At 41.2% G+C, this 24,856-nt stretch overlaps 1 protein-coding gene across 3 annotated transcripts; it reads right to left on the bottom strand.

Moving 5' to 3' along the window:
- Positions 1-4,591: 4,591 nt before the first annotated feature.
- On the bottom strand, positions 4,592-24,536 carry VNN1 (vanin 1). 3 transcript variants are annotated; one of them, XM_027690750.1, is made up of 8 exons: positions 24,378-24,536; positions 22,456-22,697; positions 22,221-22,351; positions 19,810-20,002; positions 18,095-18,386; positions 16,534-16,907; positions 14,130-14,300; positions 12,938-13,872 (listed from the first exon to the last, which is right to left on the bottom strand). In XM_027690750.1, exons 2-8 carry the CDS (start codon positions 22,666-22,668, stop codon positions 13,744-13,746), a joined length of 1,503 nt encoding a protein of 500 aa, XP_027546551.1. In that variant the 5' UTR covers positions 22,669-22,697; positions 24,378-24,536; the 3' UTR covers positions 12,938-13,743. The 3 variants fall into 3 exon arrangements, with proteins under 3 accessions (XP_027546542.1, XP_027546551.1, XP_027546535.1); XM_027690741.1 differs by lacking the exons at positions 12,938-13,872; positions 14,130-14,300; positions 24,378-24,536 and adding exons at positions 4,592-4,841; positions 6,035-6,205 and having other exon boundaries at positions 22,456-22,785; XM_027690734.1 differs by lacking the exon at positions 24,378-24,536 and having other exon boundaries at positions 22,456-22,774.
- Positions 24,537-24,856: the final 320 nt, after the last annotated feature.

Here is a 24,856-nt window from a genome sequence, read left to right as displayed (position 1 = left end):
TCTTGGTGTCTGCAGATGCACAATTAATAGATGCAAACTGACATACCACCATTGATTAGACTGGTACTATAGCAAACTCACTGCTCTAATTTGAGTTTATTGGACCTCAATTGGACCCATTAGGTCAAGACTTCTGGCTCTTAGTGGAGACAAAATGAATGAAAGGGAGAGCTTTAGGCATTATTCAGCAGCACTTAACCAGCACAGGAATAAATGCTGTATGGAAAACTTGGAAAGGTCTCTAAAAAGTATGGCGAATCCTAAAGAGTCTGTAACGTAGCAATGGCATGGGCCTGGAGTTCAATGTATTTTCTTTGCTCAATTTAATGGAAACTGCTTGTCATTATTATATTTTCTCTAAGATTTTCATAAATTTTACAGAATAAAATTTAGATTTTTCCAAAATCATCCATAAATTTGACAAGAAAGTTTTGTCTGAAACAAACTCCAATGCATCTTCCTTAGAGAATCCAAAAACTATAACTAAACAGTCCTTTTTCAGTGTACAAAACACAATCTTATATGGCTAGAAAACACAGCAAGGTGAATTTAAGAGTATAAAAATAATCATCCTATAAGCACAGACCTTAACATTTTCATTTGACAAATTCAAGTATGTCTCACACTCCTAACACTCATTTAGAAGTAAATGTTCAAAAATTGCTGTTACAAAAATCATCATTTGCTCCTGAGGACTATCTCTAAGGTAGTTAAATTACTTTATTTATTTTAGTTTTATGTTATTATGTTTTGCAGTACATAAACTGGACAACAAACTGTATGCAAATATTTATTCTCCCTTTTTTTCTGAAAAGGTGTTTCCTAATGATTTGCTATATTTTTGACATTAAAATATATCCCTGCTTTATACACTCCTCAAGCTGCTCTTACATGCTGACACTGTCACAGCTATCAAACTATGAGTTCATAAAAATTAACTTTAACATCAGAAGCAGCAAAAGAAGATAAAGTTAAAATCATGTAGTTACAACACATTTCTTATATTGTACATATTTGTAGTAGAAATTCCCTTCTGTCATGAGAATATCTGAACAGACAATGGAGTATTTCACTTGCAACTTTATGGTAATGAGTGGCTACAAGAAACATTTTGATACTTTCACAAGTGGAGGCTACAAGTGCTTCTGCTAATTCTTACTTTTTTTTCCAGACTGAAAAAGGAAATAACATAGTGTTGTCAGTATGCAAAGTTTCTGTTTCACCAAGACTGATCCTTTCTATCTGTGCCTGATTCACAGATAGGTGACACTTGGTAATGCTGTCATGCTCATCTGCGGCTTAAGTAGGAGGTGTTGTTCGTCTACAGTGTCAAGAGGTTCATTTTTAGAAGGTATACTGGAATTACTTCTCTGTTGGGGTCCATGACGCCTCATAATCCATCACAAGCCACTGAGAAGCTTTCCTGTATTAGCTATAGTAAGCCTTGTGATAATTGGTGCTGTCTTTATTGGCCTATTCAAGTTATTTCTTTTTTTCAGCTTTCCTACCCTGATGGTGGATAGTGACATTGCAAATACATCTGTCTGGATGAAGTGGGCTTATAATTTGATTGTTGGTTAATTAGAAATTCTGCAATTCAAACTCAGATCATGGCCATTCTATCTGGCACTCACTATACCTGCACTAATTCAATGTATCTGGGAACAGTGTCCCACACTGCCAGTAATTCACCTATGATAACATTAGTTGTTCATTAACATCTAGTTTTGAATTACTGGGTATAATAGTTGCACAATCTCTGATTGTACCTCACTGTTCCACATTACTTAATGGATAGCTTGACGTCATGATGACTTAAATATATGTACAAGGATATGGCTGAAGAGTCCTGCTCTCTTAAAAAAACCCAGATTGTTTTTTCCTCGAGGCCTGCTTACTTTAATTCAATATGTATAGTAAAGTACATTAAATTTTAGTCAAAGTTTCTCTAAAATTGTTACCAGTTTTACTTAAATCAGATGCAAGGTTTGGATCATATTTGATTTAATGGAGTATTTTTCTACCTTCATCTGAAGTCTTGCATCAATAAAATCTGTTACTGATTGTTTTTCTTCCTGTGGGATCTGAAACACTGTGAACAGGTGGGTCTTGTTTGCTTTGGCCAGCATCAAGGTAGAAGGAAGAAATATTGACGCGTGAAGAGCAGGCTTTTCCAGCTCAGAAAAGGATGGAGTTGTGGTTCTTGTGTATTAAAATGATGGAGCTATTCCAAGGCTGCTGCAACAGTTCATGCAACTTAATTCTCTGCTCATCTAAATTCTTGCTTTGTCATCAGAAATGGGAAAGGGATTAATAAATTCCTCAGAGGTCCATTGTATGTCACTCTTGGAACCCTCTCAGGGAGAGGAAAGCTGTGCAGCACATTGAACTGCAGGTCTGCCATTCTTCACAGTTTTAGTGTAATTTTCAAAGAATCCTGGACTCCTGCACCCTCAGTGGATGAAATCCAAGAGTCCTTTTCTGATATCCTATAAACTATTTAACTAGCAATATTAATTGTATCCTATCTGTGTCCAGCTCTGACAATGTAAGACAGTCAGTATGTACCTGGGAAGTACCCAAAACTTCAGAATGCCAGCAAGCAATATGTGATAGATTTTTATGTTCAATTATCACAGTCTGGATAGGGATAAGGCAGCAGAACATGGCATAAAATCTGCCCTTAAATAAAAAAAAAAAAAAATTTAAAAATTTAGTTATCTTCCCAGGGGCCCAGTTTCATTAACACTAATGAATTCTCACTGATTCCACTGCTACAGATACTTTTGGAAGTTTGCATGTGATAGAAGAAAGATAAACCTAGTAATAATAAACTTAATGTCTAGAGTTCCTGAAATACTTAGTATTTAGAGTACTATCAACCTGCAAAGTATTCCACAGAATCACAGAATATTCTGAGTTAGAAGGGACCCACAAGGATCATCAAGTCCAACTCTTGAGTCAATGGCCCATACAGGGATAGAACCCATTACCTTGGTGTTTTTAACACCATACTCTAACCAGTTGAGCTGGTAAAGCTGCTTTTTGGCTACTGCTGACTTTAGTTTATTTGTTCCAAAAGTGTCACTGATGATTCCATGAGGCATTTATTTCTAAAATGGTTTCAGATTCTTCTTTTTTTTTTGTCGATTGCCGAACAGTGAAAAAAGATTTTAATAAACTGCTTTGATTGTGAAAAAAAAAAAGGCAAATTGCTTTCACATGTTATTCCAGTAGCAGTTCCCCTTTGTCAGTTTTGGTTTTGGTTTTTGCTTTCTTTTCCATTTGAACAACTCTAGGCCAGGTAATAACAACATATTTCGCCAGAAGTGCAGCCAAAGGGGAGATGGAGGTGAGCAGCAGGCGCATGAGCAGGAGGAGCTGTGGCTCCAGCTCCATGCCTGAGTGGGCAGCTCTGGCAGTGCCTGTGAGGTGAGAGGGCTGTGGGATGCATCAGATCCCCCTAGATGGATTCCTTCTTTCTTCCAGACCTACCTGCTGGAGACAAGGCCTGAGCTGTCTCAAGGAATCACCAAGCCTAGAACAGAAAGGTACCAGAGGCAGAGAGCAAAAAAGCAGGGTGCAGGGGTAGCTGACAGAGTTATGTTTTCGCATCAAAAACTGGTTTAGGATGCGTTCAGTACCAGAGCTTACAAGTCAGGATAACTCTTGCCTTTCTCAGGGAGGTTCCTTGAGCTTTTCAAGTGCAGAGGCCTGAGCGAGCAGCACTGAAGACAGACAGGGAAGCATGACCAAGGGAAGCATCCCCAGGGAGAAGCTCCCAGCTGCTCTGCTGTGGAGATGCTTTACACGGTGTGTGCCTGACTGTGCTGACCCCAGTGCAAACCTGTAAACAGGATGACACTGCAGATCTTCACAAGCAGCCTGGTCAATCTTGTTTGCCCTTCTCAAACTGTTGTCCATTATGGACAACACAAGAGGCTCCTGGAGTGTACCAGACTGGCTTGGGAGCAGGGTCAGTTCTCACTCTTAGCATGGCCATCTGCGTCTTGAAATTCTGGACCCCATATGCACTACACACGGAACAGTCATGTGGGATTAGGGTTGCCACAGGTCAGTCATAACCACACTTGACCAAAACCTCTTCTGTTTGATGGAAGACTAGTCTGTGCTACCCCCACAACTCAGGTGAGAAAAAGGTGAGGTGCTAAACAAGGCACCAGCAAGCACAACTTTGAATCCCTGCCTGTTTTGACTGATTGCTCCCAAGTGGTACAGTCCCTCCCCTAAGTACAAGCTTGGCTGTTTTATTTCCAGGATCAAACAACTCCTGGAAAGAGCCTCCGAAATTGCATGCTAAGAAGCCACAGCGCACGGAAAAACAGAAATCATGGGCTTCCTTGGAGAAAATTTGTTCTGCGGTAAAATGACAAACCACATTTCATATGTTTTGGTAACAGTCTTCTTTTTACTCTTGTCCTAGCAATCTATATAATACCTTGGGGGAAATGAAATTTCTACTTAAAAGTTTCATGTGACAGAGCACTCATACTAAAAAATAATTTCTCTGGCTCAAGCACTGTTAAAAAGTTACACACAACGGAGTGATCACTTCCCTTTCTCCTAAATAAACCAAACTGCCACAGCCGCTGAGCAGAAGTGCAAGATTGCAGAACAGGAATCATACAGGATAACTGCTACGTGTCATGAGGAAATTCCCCTCCTGTCTATGGTGATTGTGTAACACCTAAGGAGTCATGTTATTGGGAGGTTCGCAGAGGACGTGGCAGGTCCTTCTCATAAAGTCTTCCAAAAAGTGTCACTGTTATGAGCGGTTTTGATATGCTATGTTTACTTTTCAAACGCCCATCATGTAGAACCTAATTGAAAAGAGAAGAATGACATTAACAGTCCATTAACAGAGTAGCAATATTGCATAGTACAGAAAGAATAGACCTTAGATGTTGAATATTTTGATGCAACACTTTAAACAATCATGAGAACGAAAGAAACCAGAATTCCCTCTGGCTCTGCCATAGCCTTCCCACATTTCCTTGGACCAGGACATCTTTAAACCTTTTTTCATCTTTGGAAAAAAAAGATCATTTTCTCCACCTCAAGAGAAGGTGAGAGTGAGAATAACTGATATGTTAGGTTCTCATTATACTCATAGAAGGCAATGAAGGCTATATACATATCTAGGACAGATTTGAAATATTTTTTTATTTGTAGACCCCTAAACAATTTTTAGATGGAAGTAGAAAATTTCAAGCTACCGGCCATATGTAGCTTTTCTTAGTTACTTTTTACATATCTATTTGAAATCACTGTTGTTCAGAGACTATGAACATCGGCAACTTCTTAAGAGCCTCTGTGACAAAAAATAAGCATGCATTTGTTAAGAAAATACAACATATAATTTTTAAGTTAGACTATGATCATAGCATACCAATAAATTCTTTGATGTGTATATTTTTACAGAACTCCCATTCAAAAAAAAGTATGCAAGGTGAACAATGCTTTTCAATTCCCTACCCTGTAAAAAAGTCACCCTTGTTTCCCCTAAAACTTTTCAAATCTTTATCACTGTCTTCATTGTCTCTTCTAAGTTCCAAATAAAAAAATAAACACTACAAAGCCCTAAAAAATTGTTTTTAACATTTTTAACTGAGTAGGATCTCTGCTCTTACGTATGATACTCCTAAGCAATTTTTCTCGTTTGGACAACTTCTCAAGAGTATTTGATTTCTTTTTCTCCTAAAATGCCCATCAGCAGAAACCGGTAGAAAATAGCTCCTTGAAAGCTGTTGTTTATAGGTTTGGGACCTGAAGTGGGAAGGTGTATTTGCTACAGAAAACACTAAAGAGATTCTCAACCTCAGCATTGAGGTTGATATGATGGATATGTTCTCATCATAAAGATTAATTCAATCCACCTGTTTTAATATGCCCCTTTGAGTTACAGCTTGCAAAACCAACGAAATTGGTTCTTGGGTGGGACTGCTGACATGCCAGTTTTCAGCACCAGAGCCTGGAAAACTTTGCATCAAACAGCTCCAGGGTGCCCCATTACCTCGAACTCTCCAGGGGCCAGCTGCACCCCACTGTACAACACTTCTGGAAAGACGTAGTTGGTGCCAAATGTGCCGCTGAGGGAGAACATCTCAAACTTGGTCTGAGCTGTCTCCACTGGCTGCCCACATGTGTCCAGGTGTGTGCTCTTGCACTTGAGCAGTGTGCATATCTGTGGGGAGGAGGATAAACAAAGGCAAAACACCACTAAACTTTCAAAATCAAGAGCTGGATTTGACATCAAGAAAAGTTCTCAGTATGCAGTATGCGGACAAGTGGTTTGGGGTGGTTGGGGTAGCCACATTCACCCCTAAAAAAACAATTACCTGCCAATGGTATTTTATGAGAGAACCGTGAAGCCCATCAAATGCACCCAGGACATAAACTTCATTTTTCCTCTTGTTTGACATCTGATAGACCAGATAACAGCAGAGGTCTCCTTGGCAAACGGTGTAATTTCCGGCTTTGCGCCTGAGTTCACTGAAAGTGAATATATCCTGTCGGATAGATCCTGAAAAAGTGTCATTTTCTCCTGGAAATTCCTTGATACTTGTGGTATACAAACTCCAGTTGATGGCAGGAGGGTAAGTGGGGGAAAGACGGGGGTATGCGCTTAACTCTGCTAGCAGGAGACATCCCTCCTCAGTTCCAGTGTCATAATGGTAGGCGGCAGGTCCTTCTGGAGTGAACAGCCCACTGCCTGCCAAGGACAACCAGCAGCCCTCTGTTAGCCAGCACCCCAGAGCATGGTTTGGCAGGGGGACCAGTCGCTCCCCATGCCACACTGGTATCATTTGTCAGCGACAGTATTTTCTGTCAATACCTTATGGAGAGTTTTGGAAGAATTTTAAAACACGGAACTGCTAAAATATCCATCATAGTGTTAAAACTTAGGTTCATGTTAATATGGATCAGGGCTCTAAGAGGGGCATATTTGACAAATAAGGAAACCATGGGGGTAGTTATGTCTAACTGGATGAAACACAGGGTTGTGGCTTAAACTCAATTCAGTTTATTTAGGGCAGGCAAAAATGTTCCTTTGTGGTTTTCTCTCAGGCTTCAGAGAAGAGTTACAGATGCAGCTACAACAACATTTTCTCAGTTTACAGGGAAAAAAAGGTAGTAAATATCTATTCAGAGCAAAACAAAACATATATCTCTCTAATTCCTTAGCAGCCCCAAAATCTGAAAATATTTTATTCAATATACAATAGGAATCCTCCTTTTGGTTTTACATTATTAAGTTTCAATTGAAACATTTTTTCTCTACTTAGTTGTTGATTGAATTTTAAACAAAAAATGCTGCTTCTAAACAAAAGAATGAAAATTTAAGTGGAACTTTGTGCTGTTTTTGAAATAAAATTCCACTTTCAACTTATCAAAATTTAATGCCATGGGCTTTCTAATTTTTCCTTTTCCAGTACATTCAAAATTTTAATGCCTGAAGGTGTTTATTACATTTAGGACGGTACCACGAAGATCTTTAGTCTGATTAAAACAATATTTTCCTGAGACTTCACTATGTTTAAAACATTTCTGCCTGCTTCTGAATCTGAGGACAACTCCTGAATGTAACTCACCTGTCATTGCAAAGCTGATGTTGTGAGTATTTGCTGAAAGTAAATTGACACCCATGCCCATAGCCCAGGCAGAGTGAAACTCAACTGCGGTCAGAAATGGCAGGACATTCATCCAAGCCGTCGGGAAGAGCACAGTGTCCACCTGCATCTTGCTCACCAGGACCACTGCAGGCTCATGGAAAAGGATGTCAAAGCAAGTGAAAATACCGAACTTCCCAAAGGGAGTCTCAAAGGTAACAACTTCTGGCTCTTTTGGGTAATTAAACTGAGTTTCACCTCTAAACAGGTTGTACTGCAGGTAAAAAAAATGGCATATTAGAAACTTAAAAAAAACCCCACCAAGATTATGAACAACTATTTTGCATCTGAGATAGTCTTTAAAGCAAAGCTGGGAGTTGAGGTACCTGAGCCAGCCTGCACAGCCGGTTTAAAACCATCCAGCTGACCCCATCCACCTACAAAATGGGGTAGCTGTGCCCCATCTACCTCCTGGAAGCAAAGCCCAGTCAATATTAGATGCTAAACTCTGCCAAGACTTGGCAAACTAACTTGGCTGAGAATGTATCAAGGATGAGCTAACATTTATGGAGTATGGAAAACTCTGTCACTGTTTCTTCACCATTTACTATCATAAATGTAGCCTTTATGTGTTTGGCAGCTGGTAAGCTGTCTGCAGCTGTGATGCACCTGGGAATAATGTCTGATTGGTCAAGCACTTGCTTATTTTTCCTTCTGGCCATAAGATCCTTGCATCAAATCATCCTGAGTTGATTGACAACTTATAATAATGTTAAAAACAAGCTGAAATTGGTGGTAGAGAGATGAAAAAGATATTGATAATAAATTACAGGATGATGCTGAAGCACCTCCTTACCTTGTGATAACGAGCTACCAGTTTCCCCTCTGGATCAAAGACAACATCTGTATTGTACTGGTAGCGACCGTCACTGGGGCAGCCGGGATCACTGGAGTTACATGGTTTCTTGTCCCCAATGTTTGCAACCACATAGATGGAGTTATTCCTGGCCATGCAGCTGAGTCGTTCCTGCACTGGTGCTGGACCAAATCTAATGTATTTTCAGTGAAAGAAGAAAAAACTTCTAAAAGTTAAAGTGCATCTGTAGAAGAAATGCATTCAAAATACTTTTATTGACTGCACATCCCCATATGCAAAAGAAATAGATCAAATCATAGTTTCTGTTCATCATTTTCTCTGTTCATAGCATCATTTTAAATTGACAGTGTCTTTTATCTTTAAAAAAAATGGTGTTCCTGTGTTCTTCTTTTCTGTACCCTTAACAATGTTATTTTCTGTGTGGATAGAATTCCCAGCTAACATGCACAAGATATGAAGAGCTTCATAAAACAAAGGGGAGAATAAATCATATACAGACATAAATTTTAAACAACTTAAAAATAAATTTTCAAGCATCTCTAAGCCTTGATTTCAAAAGACAATTTTAGCCTTTTTTAATAATCTTCACTCTGTTTCAGGCAGCTGTCTGTAAGCCTTTAGCAAAAAGTGGACACAGCTGAGGAATTTTACAGAGCTGAGGAATCCTGAAATCTAGCTTTGTAAAGCCTCAGAAAAGAATATAAAAGCTTAGCTTGGACACAAACTCGGTCCTCTTGGTGTCCCCTGCTGACACAGATTCAGAGGAGCTCTGTGTAACACAGCAGATTATGCAAGTGGCTGAATTTCCAAAAGACAGTTCTTTCAGATCTAGATAAATATTTTGTGCAATTTGCTTTATAAATAACTCAGCCACATGAGCTGAGGACTCCATCACCTAGTCTGATCTATGCATCTGACATGATAATAAACTAGCTTATACTTACAGGATTTTCACAAGTGATCTGAATTGATAAAATTTTACATGTTTCTAAAATAATTATTTTGCCTAAAATTTCCTCATTTTCATCATTTTGTAAGTTTTAAAGTAAAACTGTCTCAATGCTTTTTACTTGGCATATTCCCATCACCATTTAATTAAGACTTCTTTTTGATGTATCTCATGTCTACAGTACTTGTGATTTTTAACAGATTAAAAAATTGGCAGTTCCTATGCATTTAGTGGGACCTGCTCGTGACTCCATGAGATACTAGTTTGAAACCACATAAATCACTGCAGAAGGAATCACCTTGAGGGGTCAGTGCAGGGAATCCAGTTCACCACTGGAGCAGGGATATCCTCCAGGTACGGGTAGATGGATTCTCTCGTGAATTGCCAGCCATAGATGCCATCTTCAGGAGTCACAATGATGTGGGCACCCTGTCACAAGCAGCTCTGTTAAAAGCTCACCCATCAACATATAACCAGGGGGGTCAGACAGAGCAGAAAACACTAATTAACAACCCTCATGATACATCTAGTACCTGCTGGGCGGCTTCCTTTATGGCCCCTTCCAAGACATCCATGTTTTTGTTCATCAGGGCCAAAGCATCATCGGGAGAAACAGGCTTGTCAGTGGGATCTGGCAGGATGACCGCGTGCTCGTAGATGGCTGCAATGAAGGTGTTGGAGGCAAGGGCCTGAAGGACTGTGAGTGCGAATACCCCAGCATGCAGGAGAGGCCGGGAAGGGAGCATGGCTGGTGCCTCACAGCTCCTGGATCAGGCATGGGGAATATAAAGCAGATAGAAAGAGGAGGAGTAAAGACTAATAAGTTTGCTTTGGAAATAATCTCCTGTTGAGTAATCGTACAATATATTTCTGCCAACAATCAGGACATTTATTTACAATAAAAAGTCAAAGTAACATTTCTAGGAATGGGATCTTGTTTCCAACAAGAAATGTTTAAAATAAAAGGAGAACAAAAGGCTAACAGAGCTTGTCAGAATCAATGCTAATCTACAAGGGGCTCCATTAGAAGGAGCACTAGAACACTCCATCTGCACATCCCTATCCAGGCTTTTAAACCCATCCTGGTGTAAGCCCCGACTCCCTTGGTTAGGGCACACTACTACATATAACCTTACTGCACATGGTGCCATCAGTTAAAGCTTCAGCCAGTGCTGAAGGCAGACTACCTGCATGAAGTACTGCTGTCATGTTTCAGAGTGCAGATGATTTATTGGCGCTTATGAGACGTGGTCCTGCCATACTTCTTGCTTTTGGTCAATGGCTTACTATAGTTGTAGTGGGTACCTTGAGAGTGTCCTCCTTGCTGGGCTCACACTGCAAACTATCCCTTGAACTGTGCTGACCTCTCTGCCTAGAGCTAACATACTTGCTTGTTTTGTGAGAAAGAATTAAACAACACACATTTTTTTCTTACTATTGTCCTTTCAAAAGGAAGTTTTTGCACCAAAAGCAATTTGAAATTACCCTTAGAAAGCAGGTTTGTTTTTTTTTTTTTCTCATGGAAGGCAATTTTTAGCACAGTATTTTGTAAGTAGAATATTACTACTATAGTTTCAGGTAAGGCCTAGAAAAACCTTAGTTAGAACTCGTGGTATATCTGTGAGGACGAAAGAACATAACCTGGCTCATAATTTACCACTTAGCAGGAAACCAAAGAAAATATCCTTCATCTTGAAAAAATCTTCCTCTTCACTACGTTGTGTCACCCAAAAGACTGATTTTTCCTCCATCAGCACCAAGGCTTCCTCAGGAGAAACCAATACTTCAGTAATTCTGTGATTCTAAGACTATGTTGTGCTCATAGACAGCTTTGACATAGGTTTGCAGGTGACAGGCTTCCAGAGCAGACAGCACCAAAAACATGGCAGAGGCACAAGTTTTAGGAAGCCCCATGTCAGGAGCCTGGAAGTCACCCAAGAGGAGGCTGTGGGCAAGCAAAGACTGAGCTTTAAAGGAGGAAGTCTTGCATGAAACCTGGGAATTCCCCAGGATGGCAGAAAGCCAACAGACACTGGGAAATGCAATCACCCTGCCTGGAAAGTCTCACAATATCAAAGGCAAGAGAGCCACCAGCATTGAGCAATTCTGCCTTACACCCCCGGCAGGGAAGTCACTGAGAAGTCACCACTGTGCTGCAGCTGAAGAAACATATCACTTGACAGATTTACAAAAAGTTCAGGGATAGCATTGCTGCAGTAACACAGCCCAAGGCAAACCTGAATCACAATAAGAAAACAAGTTCAGGAAATCTTGGCAGAGACAAGCATGGACACATTCCTGCCCAAACCTGGCAGTGAGGGGTGCCGGCATGGTTACAGGAGGCAGGTGGCCAGTCCCCAGCATGGGCAGTACCTGTGCCACCCCAGCTCAGCACATCACCAGCTCAGAGTTTCAGGGTCTTAGGGGGCTGCTGCACATCTCAGGGTGGTGCCAGGCAGGCTGATTGTCTGAGCAAACCCATTGGCACACCCACCACTCAATAACCGAGCTCTGAAGATCTCTGGTGCCCAAAGGTCTGTGTTTGAAGAACATCATGAATAGGAGCCACAATTTCTAAATTTTGCCTATTGCAACCTGCTTTCTTATGCCTACAGATCACTCCAGAAGAAATCTTGAAGCTAAAGCTGCATGTGTGCAAAAATCACTTGTATTTGGTTACCCAAGTTTCTTACCTTCTTTGGTTCTGACTCAGCTGTCAGGTACCAAAATGGTCTTTGGATACACTGCCCTCGAAGAAGTGTTTATTGCCATCCGTGGCTACACGCAGCCTTGTCTTTATACAGAGCAAGTTGGTATGTGGGTAATGGGTGGACTTGTATAAGATTACTTTCTGTATGCTTGACTCATTTTACACAATAACACATTTCACAATAAGTGTTATGCAATCTTTGTAGCAAAAAGAATTTAGTGCCATGATGGCTTATGCCAGTCTTATACAGGAAAATACTCAACATACAAATATATCTTAACCAAAAAACAATGGCCTGGAACCAAATCCTGGATTCAAGATACTCACCAGATTCAGGGTTAAGATATATACTACAAGCGCACGCATTCCCTTATCCAGAGGACTGGCAAGAGCAGTGAGCAAACCTGAAGAAGCTGCCTCTCAGTTCTGAGAGTGGCCACACAACTCCTGCTAAGATGAGACCTTCCTGGATGCTTCCCTTAAATCCAGATCCTTTCTCTGGGAGAAAGTTGTGGTATCACCCACTAGGTTCCCAGAGCACAAGTACAGTATCTGCACTGAATTTGTACCCAGAGGAAGAGGACCACACTGGATAATCCCTTGCTGGACTGCGATCAGTCTGTGGCCAGACAGTAACTGACTCCAAGAGTGAACTAGGTTTTAAGACAGCTTGGCTCTAGCAGCAATGGTGCTGAGTTTTCATGAGTCAGAGAACATAGTCTGGGGTTTTTGATAAACATGTCATTATGTTTATTAGACATGAAACTATGTTATGTCACATGTGAGTATTTATTTACATTTGAAAACAAAAAAGGTCATATGGCACACAGGAGTGGTAATCAGTGCTGGAGTTTGGAGAGTATTTGCACTCCCAGTGTCTCACCAGCTCCATAACAGAAACACACGGGATTGAGGACCTTGAGAGCATCATGGTGAGACAAGTAAAGGTGCCAGTGTGGAGAAAAGGAAGGAGAAATTAATAGAGGTCTCTGACCACTCTTAAGGAAACAGCCACAAATCATGCACATGTTTATAAACTGATGTGCTGAAAGAAGGTCACTAGGGTCCAGCAGCAGCAACAAAACACAGGTCACTGGGGGAGAAGAGGAACCAAAGATGTGAACAGTGCCTTCTCACCAGGAGTAGTTGGTCTGAAGTAGAATTCTAAATCCTCTAATTCCTAGAGCAAATTCATCTACAGGGTAGCACTACCCAGCATTAACAGGAAGGAGCAAAGGACAAGGTTTATTTCAAATATGTTGGTGTTATACAACTAGAAAGACATAGAGAAGACGTGAGGGAGGAGCTGCTATGTGATACCAGGTGACTTGTTTACTGGTTGCAAACAGTTCCATCACTGAGCAGCATCCAGTGCAGACAGGAGGTGTTGTCAAGCTGTTTTTCAGAACTGATATGCAGAATAACTTGAGGTTTCAATTCCAAGTTTTGGTTCAATGGAGATTTCCAAGAAATGATGATTCATGTTGTGTTCTGACCAAGAAGTGGTGGCAGGTTTTGTTGTAGTAGAGGATGCTGTATCTCATTTGGATGTAAGATTAACAGTGTTCAGCTTCAATCATGGAAAGGCTGTTGGCTGTGGGTCTTGTTTCAGATGATCATTTTCATACCACCGTCCAAAAAGCGTCACAGTAACGACTGGTTTTGTCGGTTTTGTCTTATTTATCAAGCGCCCATCATTCAGTACCTGATTGAAAAAGGTAAGAGAAGAATGGAATTAGAGAAGTACCTATATGAACACACTAAGAGCTCAGAAAAATGTGACAAACAGGAAGAAGGAACGTCAGACCCTATCTCTTACTGAAACTAGTGATTTCATTAAAAGGTATTTAATAGATCAATTATTCACTATGAGCAAGTTCACTTTGGCTGTTTTGACATAGTTAATTCCATTACTATCCTGCAGAGGACCTGGCATGACACAGCTCTAGGGTATCCCATTACCTCGAACTCCCCAGGGGCCAGTTGCACTCCACTGTACAACACTTCTGGAAAGACATAGTTGGTGCCAAATGTGCCACTGAGGGAGAACATCTCAAACTTGGTCTGAGCTGTCTCCACTGGCTGCCCACACGTGTACAGGTCTGTGCTCTTGCACTTGAGCAGTGTGCATATCTGCAGGGAGGAGAAGACAACAACGTATTTAGCAAGACAGAAACATTCTGATAGGAAAGCCTTGTGTCATCAAAGCCGGTATGTGTCAGAGCAGATGAGGGTCACGGGATCTTTTTCATAATCTTCAGGCAACTCCTTTTTAGTTGTACCTTATTTTTCACCCCTTGATCTGACTGGCAGTATTCCAGACCTGCATTGCCTTAGTAGTTACAAATAGACTGTCTCTGATGTAAGTGCTGCCAGAGCACCTTATTTCACCTCTGAAGCCCAATCTTGTCACTTCCACTAATTCTTCCTATTGCCAGATCTCTTATTTGAAGTTTCCTTTCCCATGTGTAAGATAAGTTTGTGAATGGAAATTTTAGGCAAATGAAACAAAGTCCTTCTCATGGGTACATTGTGCAAGTATACACCCAGGTCTGCCTACTAGTGTTTGTACATGTTGGTAATGACCTCATTAGATGGCCTGGTAGTCTATGGGAAACCTGAATTTGATATTCCCTATCCAAATCCTGGTGAATATAGGCCAAGGTGATGAAGTTAGCATCTTCTGTTAGAGTTTAGTATTAGCAATTGTAGCACATAGAGGAAAGTAGGAATCAGTGTTTCCCTATTGTCCTTAATAAATATTTATGGTCTTCAAGAGGAAATATGAAATAGGGTGCTAGCACTCCTATTATTCAGGAGTGATTCAAAGGATGTTGGCTGGTTTTGCTCATAATGACGGAGTTTTTCTGTTTTGTCAGATATTGGGGAAGAGAAGCATATTTTCAAAAATCAGAAGTATTATTCTTCAATGAATATAGTTTGGTGTTGAAATGCAAATAAGCAGAGAAATAAAGAATATGTTCTGAAGAAATGAAAAAATACTAAGGGAAAAAGGAAGAGTAGAAATTCCTGTCTTCTCTAGAACTTTCAGTACTCATAGAGACTACCTGGCAGCTTCCACAACCACTGAAATAAATTTTACAACCAAGCTCACCAAGAACTGAATTTGTTCAAGCTACCTTCATAAATGCATTAGATGAGCTGTTTTCTGTTTAAGACCTTCCCTCATATCCTGGAGTCTGTACCAGCTGGTATGCAGAGGCTGTGTTGACAGACAGAAGTAACTAAAAAAAAAGTATAGTCTGGTGGCACAATAACTTAATTATGAAGACAAATAATGTTTTCAGATATGGCTTTAAGCAAATTCAATCAGGATGTAACTCACTGTCTTCCCAAACATTTGATTAAAAGAGAGGAAGACAGGATATTTCCAGTAAAAGTCATATGCCATTTCAGTAAAATTCATTGCTATGATTTGGGTAATGACAAAAAATTAACATCTCTGTGACTTTAAACTGTCTCATAAAGATAGCTATGATCAAGTGATTTTTAACAGCAACTCTTTGATGAAGATACAGTGAGGCCCCATCTGGAGTACTGTGTCCAGTTCTGGGCTCCTCAGTACAAGAAAGATAAGGAGATACTGGAGAGGGTCCAGGGGAGGGTCAAAAAGATGATTATGGGTCTGGAGCATCTCTTTTATGAGGAGAAATTGCAGGAGCTGGGTCTGTTTAGTCTAGAAAAGACTGAGAGGGGATTTTATCAATGCATATAAATATCTCAAAGGCAGGTGCCAAGAGGATGGTGCGAGACTTTCTTCAGTGGTGCTCAGTGACAGGATGAGGAGCAATGGCCATAAACTAAAACACAAGAAAGTTCACCTCAACATGAGGAAGAAGTTCTTTACATTCAGGGTCGCAGAGCACTGGAACAGGCTGCCCAGGATATTCGTGGATTCTCCCTCTCTGGAGACATTAAAACCCACCCAGATGCATTCCTGTGTAACCTGCTCTAGGTGACCCTGCCTTGGCAGGGTGTTGGACTATATGATCTTCAGAGGTCCCATTCAATCCTAACTATTCTGTGATTCTGTGATGCAGAGGAGATTCAGAATAATTACTGCAGATAGTCACAGAAGAGGACCTAAATTTAGCCAATATTGCACACCCAAAAAAATAGTGAGTGTACTGTGGGAATTTGAAGAAGCTTAGAGATCTCTCCACTGCCTTTGTTGGTTTTAAAGGTAAGTAGGCTTGGATGTTTTAGCAACTCCTTTCCATCACTAACAAAAACAACACCAGGACTCCAGCATACAAGAGAATCATTGTCTTTTTCCACCACAGAGCTGAAAGTTTCTCCCTGTAAAAAAGCTTCCTAAAGCAAGTAACCCCCTCCAAAGAATTACCTGCAGATAGTACTGTCCTTCAACAACATGAAGCCCATCAAAAGCACCCAGCACGTAAACTTCATCATCTCGTTTCCCTGCTATCTTGTAGCTCAAGTGACAGCAAAGGTCTTTCTGGCAGACAGTGAGATTTCCCCCAGGCTTAGTGAGCTCGGTGAAAGTGAACTGGTCATGAAAGATGATTCCTGTGAAATTAGGGTCATTTTGTGACGATCTTTTGACACTCAAAGCATATGAGCTCCAGTTCACAGCAGGTGGGGAGGCAGAAGAAAGACGGGGGTGTGCATCTAGTTTGGCAATAAGGAGGTGACCATCTTCAGTTTTCATATTGTAGGAGTATGTCCTGGCTCCATCTGATGCATAAATACCACTCCCTGAGGAGAGCACAACAGTCAGTTCAAGAATTAAAAAAATCATATTGTCCTTTTAAGTGTCCCTACTGCTAGCTCATCAACTATTCCATAAAGATTACAGAAATTTTAGTCTCACTAAAGGTGACCATTAACAACTCAGTACATAGAGCTTGTGCTTTGGCAAAGAATAGCATTTATTCCCCTGGATGAGGTCTGCTCAGTGTAGCCAAAGGCAGAGGATGTTATTTCTGTTCTGTTCTGTTCTGATTCTATTTATAGCCTCCTCAGTTCTCTTTTCTCCTGTATGCAATTAAGTTACTTGGTAATTCCGTTATTCTCAGCTAATTGAAGTGAAAGGACCACCTATGATTGAGACAATCCAAAACACAACATAGTCAAGTATCACAGGCCAGTCCTGGTGAACACAGAAGGAGGGAGCAGTTGTCCAGCCCCCTTTAAACCGGCTGAGAACTCCTCCCAGTGTGGGGAATTCACATCTGACCAGTACCAAGCAACTGAGGGAAATCAAAGTAGATCTGTCATACCCATCACTGCTGAAGAGCCGCATAAAATGGACAACAAGTAGAAGCCTCTCAGGCATGTCAAATGAGAAGCCCAAAGATAATACTGTGGTTTCACAGCTCAGTGAAGATACTAGTCTAACTGAAATATACTATCCCACAAACTAAGCTCTAAAAAATAAGTCCTACATTGTAAAGTGAAAATGTAGACTTCTTAGCAGTGTTACTGCAACAGTTCTGAAAATTTGTTTTTAAAGTTTTTCCATAACCATGTTAAATACGGCTACAAATAAGTCTTTAATTTGGCCAGAATAAATGTAGCCATGTATACGGTTTACAAGTATATTTACAAGTATTCAATCACAGACTTAGAAGTGGAGAGGAAAAGAGCCTAAGTGTCAAAATTTCTATTCAGGTATAAGGAACGGTAAGTAGTAAGTAACTTACTACTTGTTTAGAGACATTAGAGAAATAAAGGAAAATCCTAAGAAGCTAGGGCAAAGAAAACACTACAAGTTTTGCTGGGCCTTGTATGGCAACAGTAGGGATGGAATCTGTCAGGTTTAAAATTTGGTGACTAGACTTCCAGATAAACGCATTATATTCCTCTGCAAAATCACCTTGTAGAACAAGACATATAGATTCATGGTTATAAAGATTTTTCAGACAGAGTGAGAGTTAAATTACCTGTCATTGCCAAGCTGGTTTTGTGAGTATTGGCAGCTAACAGGTTGACACGCATACCCATAGCCCAGGCAGAGTGAAACTCAACTGCGGTCAGAAATGGCAGGACATTCATCCAAGCCGTCGGGAAAAGCACAGTGTCCACCTGCATCTTGCTCACCAGGACCACTGCAGGCTCATGGAAAAGGATGTCAAAGCAAGTGAAAATGCCAAACTTCCCAAAGGGAGTCTCAAAGGTGACAGCTTCTGGCTCTTTTGGGTAATTAAACTGAGTTTCTGTTGTAAAGAGGTTATACTGTAGGGGAAGGAAAAAAGAGAAATCAGTTAGAGGCACTTACTGCGAGATCCTGGAGTCATTCCCTAAAACTGTTCAGGATGACTTGTGAAAATTTTTGATCTATGTTGCAACCCCTCACATGTAGGAAGTCAGGCTAAAATTGTATGATCATAGTACCCAAAAGGTGGATATGGGGAGACACATATTGCCCTGGCATCTAGCTAGGAAAGCAGCTGGCTGTCTTCAGGTCTACTGATGTCATCATAAAAATAATCTCTCCACTCTCCCTACCTAGTTTATACTTCTGGTGACCAAAATGCACACAGAAGAATAATAATAATTTAAGAGGAGCAGGGAGGTTCTGGTGCCAAGAGACAGAATTGGTGACCTTGGTGTGGAGACGCCCAGAAGTACTGTAAGTACACAATGCCAGCATGAAACATGAGATAGTACTGGAAGACTGTAGAACAGAGAAGAAAACAAAGGCTGGGCTGATGGGGGAAAGGCAGATGATCTCAGCCAACAGAAAAATCCAAGTTTGCAAACATTTTGGTTTCCAACATTTTCCTTTTTCCTTCACATACATGTTTTCTAACAATTCTTCATGGACACCAAGCCAGAAAAGAGGTCCAAATTTACTGAACTTATAATTCAGCACCTGGGTCATGCTAGGTTGGCATGGGGGGGAACCAGACTCACATTATCAGTGTTCCCTTCACCCAGTTTGCTCACAAATAAATATCTTGGCATCATCTCTGAGCAACAAGGTGAAACACTGGGCCCAAAGTGCATTAAATAAACAACTGACTTCACTCTAGCCACATTGGCATGATATCTGGCACACAATTCATAAACAACTTTGATGGAACTTGCAGGAAAGAACATAATACTGAAAGAACTTTCATTGGGTGCAAATGTTTCCAAGTCCTCATCTCTTTTAACACCCATCTTAGGTCCATGGTTTTGTACAAATAATTCCCATTGTACAAAAACAGTGCTGAAACAGCATCAGAAACAAATTTATAGGAAGGGACCTGTCTTTCTCAAACCAGAGTATTCATCTATAATGAGATACAGATGAATGTTTTCAAATCCTGGAATGTGAAGGGGTAGTCTGATGAAAACCTGGCACTGAAAACTGAAGCTGCTTAAGCAGCGGGATTTCCAGTAGTAGGGATTTAATGACCTGAGGAAGTCAACCAAAATCATTTGCCACTAAATTGCACCAGAGCAACGATTTTTCATACCAGTCTGTTTTGAGAAACATGACAGGAAATGCAAATTTGGCATCAATACTTCATAGCAAGAGAGAGATTCTTTTAAATTATAAACAGAAGCAGAACTCTGACATGGGACAATGACTGGCATCTAATTCTCTTTCCAAATGAGACATTTTGGAAGTAGTGGAAAATTAGTTCCTGCCTTTCCAAGGCCACTTTACCTTGTGGTAACGAGCCACCAGTTTCCCCTCTGGGTCAAAGACAACATCTGTATTGTACTGGTAGCGACCATCACTGGGGCAGCCGGGATCACTGGAGTTACATGGTTTCTTGTCCCCAATGTTTGCAACCACATAGATGGAGTTATTCCTGGCCATGCAGCTGAGTCGTTCCTGCACTGGTGCTGGACCAAATCTAATGTATTTTAGGGAAGGAAAAAAAAACATTAACAAAACTTGTGCTATCAGTTGTGTCTATCACTGGAGTGCTTGAGGGCACACCAGCAGCACCTTCAACCCTGTAGCCATGGCAGGGCAGGCAGATACACAGAGTTGCTGCAGTGCTGCCTCAGATTGCCTCCTACACCTTGGGGTAGGTCCTGGACCCTTCCCATTGGCATACGCAGGGACATGCCTGCCAGTCCCCTTCAGCAACTGGAATGTGCTCTGCAGTAAGCAGATAATCCTTGGGTTGGGAAAGGCTAGGAGAGGACTCTCTTCCAGAGGAAGACACTAACTTGATGTCACACTGGAAAATATTTTAGCATCTGGCATAGTGACACCTGAGGACCGTAGCTCTGGGCCCTTAGCACACTAAGAAAGTTGAACTGTGGAATAGTGCAAAGGAAAGGGTCAAGGCAACTCACCTCCTCCCATGGGCAGGAACACTTAGACCTCTAGCCATGGCATGAAGAGCAGCGGGCTATTAATTTAAAGATGTGACAGGCCATGTGCCAGAAACTGGTACCACATCTGAAGCACTCATACCAGGCCACAAAGAGAGCAGCCATCCCCCTCTGCAATGTAGCAATGCATATGGCTTTGCAAGGTGTGCATGGGCCACACAAGGAGGACAATCATGCAAGATACACATACAGCAGCAAGGAATGAGGTATGCCAGACAGTGATGGTAGATGTTATATTCCCAAAAGCTGCTAATGAAATCCCTGATTTAGAACAGTGAGATCACCTCTGCAAGAACTGTGTGCAGAACTGGAATAAAGACTTGCTTAGACACACTGCCACCCCACACTCCATAAAGACATTAAGCTTTTGGAGAGCATCTAAAGGAGGACAACAAAGATGGTAAAGGGCCTTGATGGGAAGCTGTATGAGAAGTGGTTGAGCTCACTTGACTTGTTCAGCCTGGAGGAGACTGAGGGGAAACCTCATCGCAGTCTACAACATCCTCATGAGGGGAAGAGGAGGGGCAGACACAGCTCTCTTCTCTCTGGTGACCAGTGACAGAACCCAAGGGAATGGTCTGCAGTTGTGTCAGAGGAGGTTTAGGTTGGATATTAGAAAAAGGTTCTTCACCCAGAGGGTGGTTGGGTGGTGGAATAGGCTCCCCAGGGAAGTGATCACAGCACCAAGCCTGACAGAGTTCAAGAAGCATTTGGACAATACTCTTGGGCACACGGTGTGTCTCTTGGGGATGGTCCTGTGCAGGGCCAGGAGTTGAAATTGATGATCTTTGCGGGTCCCTTCCAACTTGGCATATTCTGTGATTCTGTGATTCACTGAAAGGCTGTATATTTTAGCTACTTATATCTCAGTAAAAAGTTGCACATCCTGCACTATTCCCCATTATGACACTTCTTCTCAGAACCACTGAAGAATTATATCCTCACAGATATAACAACAAGCTCCTCCTCATCAAGCAGGTGCAGAAATCGGTGGTGAGGAAGGCAGACCATGGTTGTAGTTCCATAGCTGAGCATTTACAGTGTAAGATGTAAGACTCTGAAGTCCAGCACTCAACTACAGGTTAGTTTGTCACTGCTGGAATATGCTGCTTGAATGACAGATCATGTTCTACATCACAGAGACTCTAGCAATTCAGACTTTATCTTACCTTAATTGTGGAAAACTACAATTAGAAGTTTCTGGGTTTGTATCACTTTGAGGTTTGAACTTTGACTACTGATCTCATCACCTCTATTATTAGCTGCTCAGAAACTAGTTCTTAGCTGTCCAGAAAAATGGTACATGTGCATTTTTTGAACATGGCATTTGTAAAAGACAAACAAAAAACCAAGAAAATACGGTGTTAATAACTTACAGTCAGTTCTATTCAAAATAATGTGAAAAAATTGAAAGTAGAATGAGAAGCACCATATTCTGGCATCAAAGCTTTTCCAAAAAAAAGACATTTCCTCTACTTTTCATAACTCAAATTCTGTATGTTGTTTGAATTTCTCCTTGAAGTGTTTAATTAAAAAAAAAAAGTGTTTAACGTTTCCATCACCAATTAGTCATGGACAGGCTATATATTTTATCATGTAACTTCAAACTCAATTTTAATTGAAACTTATGTCAAAAGTATTAGCAGTTTTTATGCATTTAGTAGGAGCTGCACATGACTCCATGAGATACTAGTTTGAAACCACATAAATCACTGCAGAAGGAATCACCTTGAGGGGTCAGTGCAGGGAATCCAGTTCACCACTGGAGCAGGGATATCCTCCAGGTACGGGTAGATGGATTCTCTCGTGAATTGCCAGCCATAGATGCCATCTTCAGGAGTCACAATGATGTGGGCACCCTGTCACAAGCAGCTCTGTTAAAAGCTCACCCATCAACATATAACCAGGGGGGTCAGACAGAGCAGAAAACACTAATTAACAACCCTCATGATACATCTAGTACCTGCTGGGCGGCTTCCTTTATGGCCCCTTCCAAGACATCCATGTTTTTGTTCATCAGGGCCAAAGCATCATTGGGAGAAACAGGCTTGTCAGTGGGATCTGGCAGGATGACCGCGTGCTCGTAGACGGCTGCAATGAAGGTGTTGGAGGCAAGGGCCTGAAGGACTGTGAGTGCGAATACCCCAGCATGCAGGAGAGGCCGGGAAGGGAGCATGGCTGGTGCCTTGCAGCTTCTGGAGTGCTCTGAGTCACGGACAAACAGTGCAAAAGGAACATGCATAGAAAAGAGAAGAGGGACAAAGTTCAACTTTGAAAGAGGGAGGAACTGCTGGTCTGTGAAAACATTATCTTGGAACCAAGCGTGATATACGGAAAGGTATACACACTAAGGATGTTGTAACTGAACATAACTAAAATACTGGACAATGCCAAGACTAATTGTGCCAATAAAAAAGTAAGTCATTAAAAACATGTCTAGAATTAACAGTCCTATTTTTTTTGTATACTTTTCTCTGTCACTGATTCAATAGACTTTTGCTATCTCTGTTGGCTCACTTTTCACCCAGGTGAAAGGTGGATGTGTCACCCACGGAGTCAGTGTTCTGTGAAGTCTGAGTGGCAAAACTGAGGGTCTTAAAAACTGCTTTATGCTAGTATCTTCATATTCCTCAATTCCTATGTTGTGTTAGTATGTCCAGTGAGTTACTTTAGACCAAAGTAATTGCATTAGCATCTCACTGTACTTGATGTCATACACTTCAAATGCCAGCAACAGAACTGTCCCTTGAGTTCATCCAAGTTTCTGTCCCACTCACTTTAGCTGTACATCACTTTCCAACAGCCTTCCATCAGAAAATACGAATCTGGAGGGAATGTTTTCCTCTGAAATCAGGCAGGTAAGTAACTCATTGCCTGGCTCTCACTAACCTGAAGCAGAAGAGCAGTAAGCATGCCTGCTCCTCTGCACACCTTTCTTGTCCCCAGGAACATGCTGTGTATTGAGAGGCCTTCACTTTTAATCTTCAACTCAGTTCAAATGCATTTGTTGCTATGACATTTTCAATTTTTTGTCTTTCTAGTAGTTGCAGTATTCTCACTTGAGAAAGGCTGTCTGAACAGTGGAAAGCAGAACAGGCTGTCTGCTTTCAGCTACAACAGACTGCCATTGTAGAGCTGGCTCAGAAATTACAGACTTGTGGATGAATGTAGATACCACAAAGTTCTCTGCAAGAGTAGTGCTGACTGAGGGTTTCAACCATTGGAAACATTGATTTCCATTTGGTAACATTCACCTCTAAGTACTTCTCTACACACATTTTTTTTTTTTTAGATACAGAATGCTCATTCGGGAGCCTTAAATATGAGCCTTTTAAAGGTTGCAATAGAGATTTCGGTGATACTTGAACTAATGTAGCTTGGAAGCCTTCTCCTCCTCTCCACCCCATTTTTCTTACCAAATCAAATATGGGTTGAATCATATTAACCACAATTAGACACCAGCCTAAAGGAGGAAGTAGCAAATGCTCCCTTCTTTAGCAGTAGAGAGGACGTCAGCCAGAAAAGTGACTGACCTGGTAGGGCTAAACAGAAAAATTTGCTGCCCTGCGAAGTTCAAGTCACACTGCCGGGACAAGGAGGTTTCCGTAGTACAGTGGGGCGGAGGCATCCCTGTTTGCCTCTATCCGCCTACTGTCTGCAGGGCTGGGGGCTCACCCAGGAACAAGGAACTAACACAAGTTAACAAACAAACACACTGAATAAACTTAGCAAAACTGCAGTAGTCCAGGCTATATGTTGCTGTGGACAACGTAAGGGGAAACTTATCTAGAGGTCTGTCTGCTTTCCCCACCTCTATCCTCCCAATCCACTCTTCCTGTACCGTACCCGCCCCCATCTCTGCTACTGCCTGATGATGACGGTTACCTGAGAACTTACTTCTGTGAAACAGGAGGCAATTTGGGGCTAAATCGGCTTAGCTATAGAGGGAGTCTGTCTTCAGATTGGTCCTGCTTCTTTTCTTGTGCAAAAACTGTGTGGAAGACTACTGTGCATTCGAAGGGTTAATCTTGCTGTGGAGAAGCTTGTGTGAAACGTCACACCTGCAACCATGCAATCACTACACAGCAGTGAGTACATGTGGGCAGGGATGAGAAAATCAGAAGCAGTTTATTTTTAGAAACAGCACATAGTCATGTTACTTAGCTGTAACAGGACACCATATCCTGGGGCACAATTATAAACTTAAAGACACAGTACTTTTCTTCCACAAACAAGTAGAGTTACATTATTTCTACCATATAAACTGTAGAGGATTCTAATTTGATATTTTTACAGACAAAAATCTTGTTTTTAAAACATTCAGTTGGTTAAAAAAACAATGTATCTTGCACACTGGAAGTCTG

The sequence above is a fragment of the Neopelma chrysocephalum genome, unplaced genomic scaffold, assembly GCF_003984885.1.
Source record: "Neopelma chrysocephalum unplaced genomic scaffold, ASM398488v2 Primary Assembly neopelma1_23, whole genome shotgun sequence".
In the NCBI taxonomy this organism is placed as follows: domain Eukaryota; kingdom Metazoa; phylum Chordata; class Aves; order Passeriformes; family Pipridae; genus Neopelma; species Neopelma chrysocephalum.
Note: the sequence above shows the minus strand (reverse complement) of the source record. Positions and strands in the feature narration are given on the sequence as shown.

Coding starts and splice junctions, on each gene's coding strand:
- VNN1 (XM_027690734.1), bottom strand. CDS start 22,734: ATGCATGTTCCTTTTGCACTGTTTGTCCGTGACTCAGAGCACTCCAGA. Junction 20,003..22,220: donor CCCTGCACTGACCCCTCAAG/GTGATTCCTTCT, acceptor AAAATACATTAG/ATTTGGTCCAGCACCAGTGC. Junction 18,387..19,809: donor TGGTGGCTCGTTACCACAAG/GTAAAGTGGCCT, acceptor CTTCCCCTACAG/TATAACCTCTTTACAACAGA.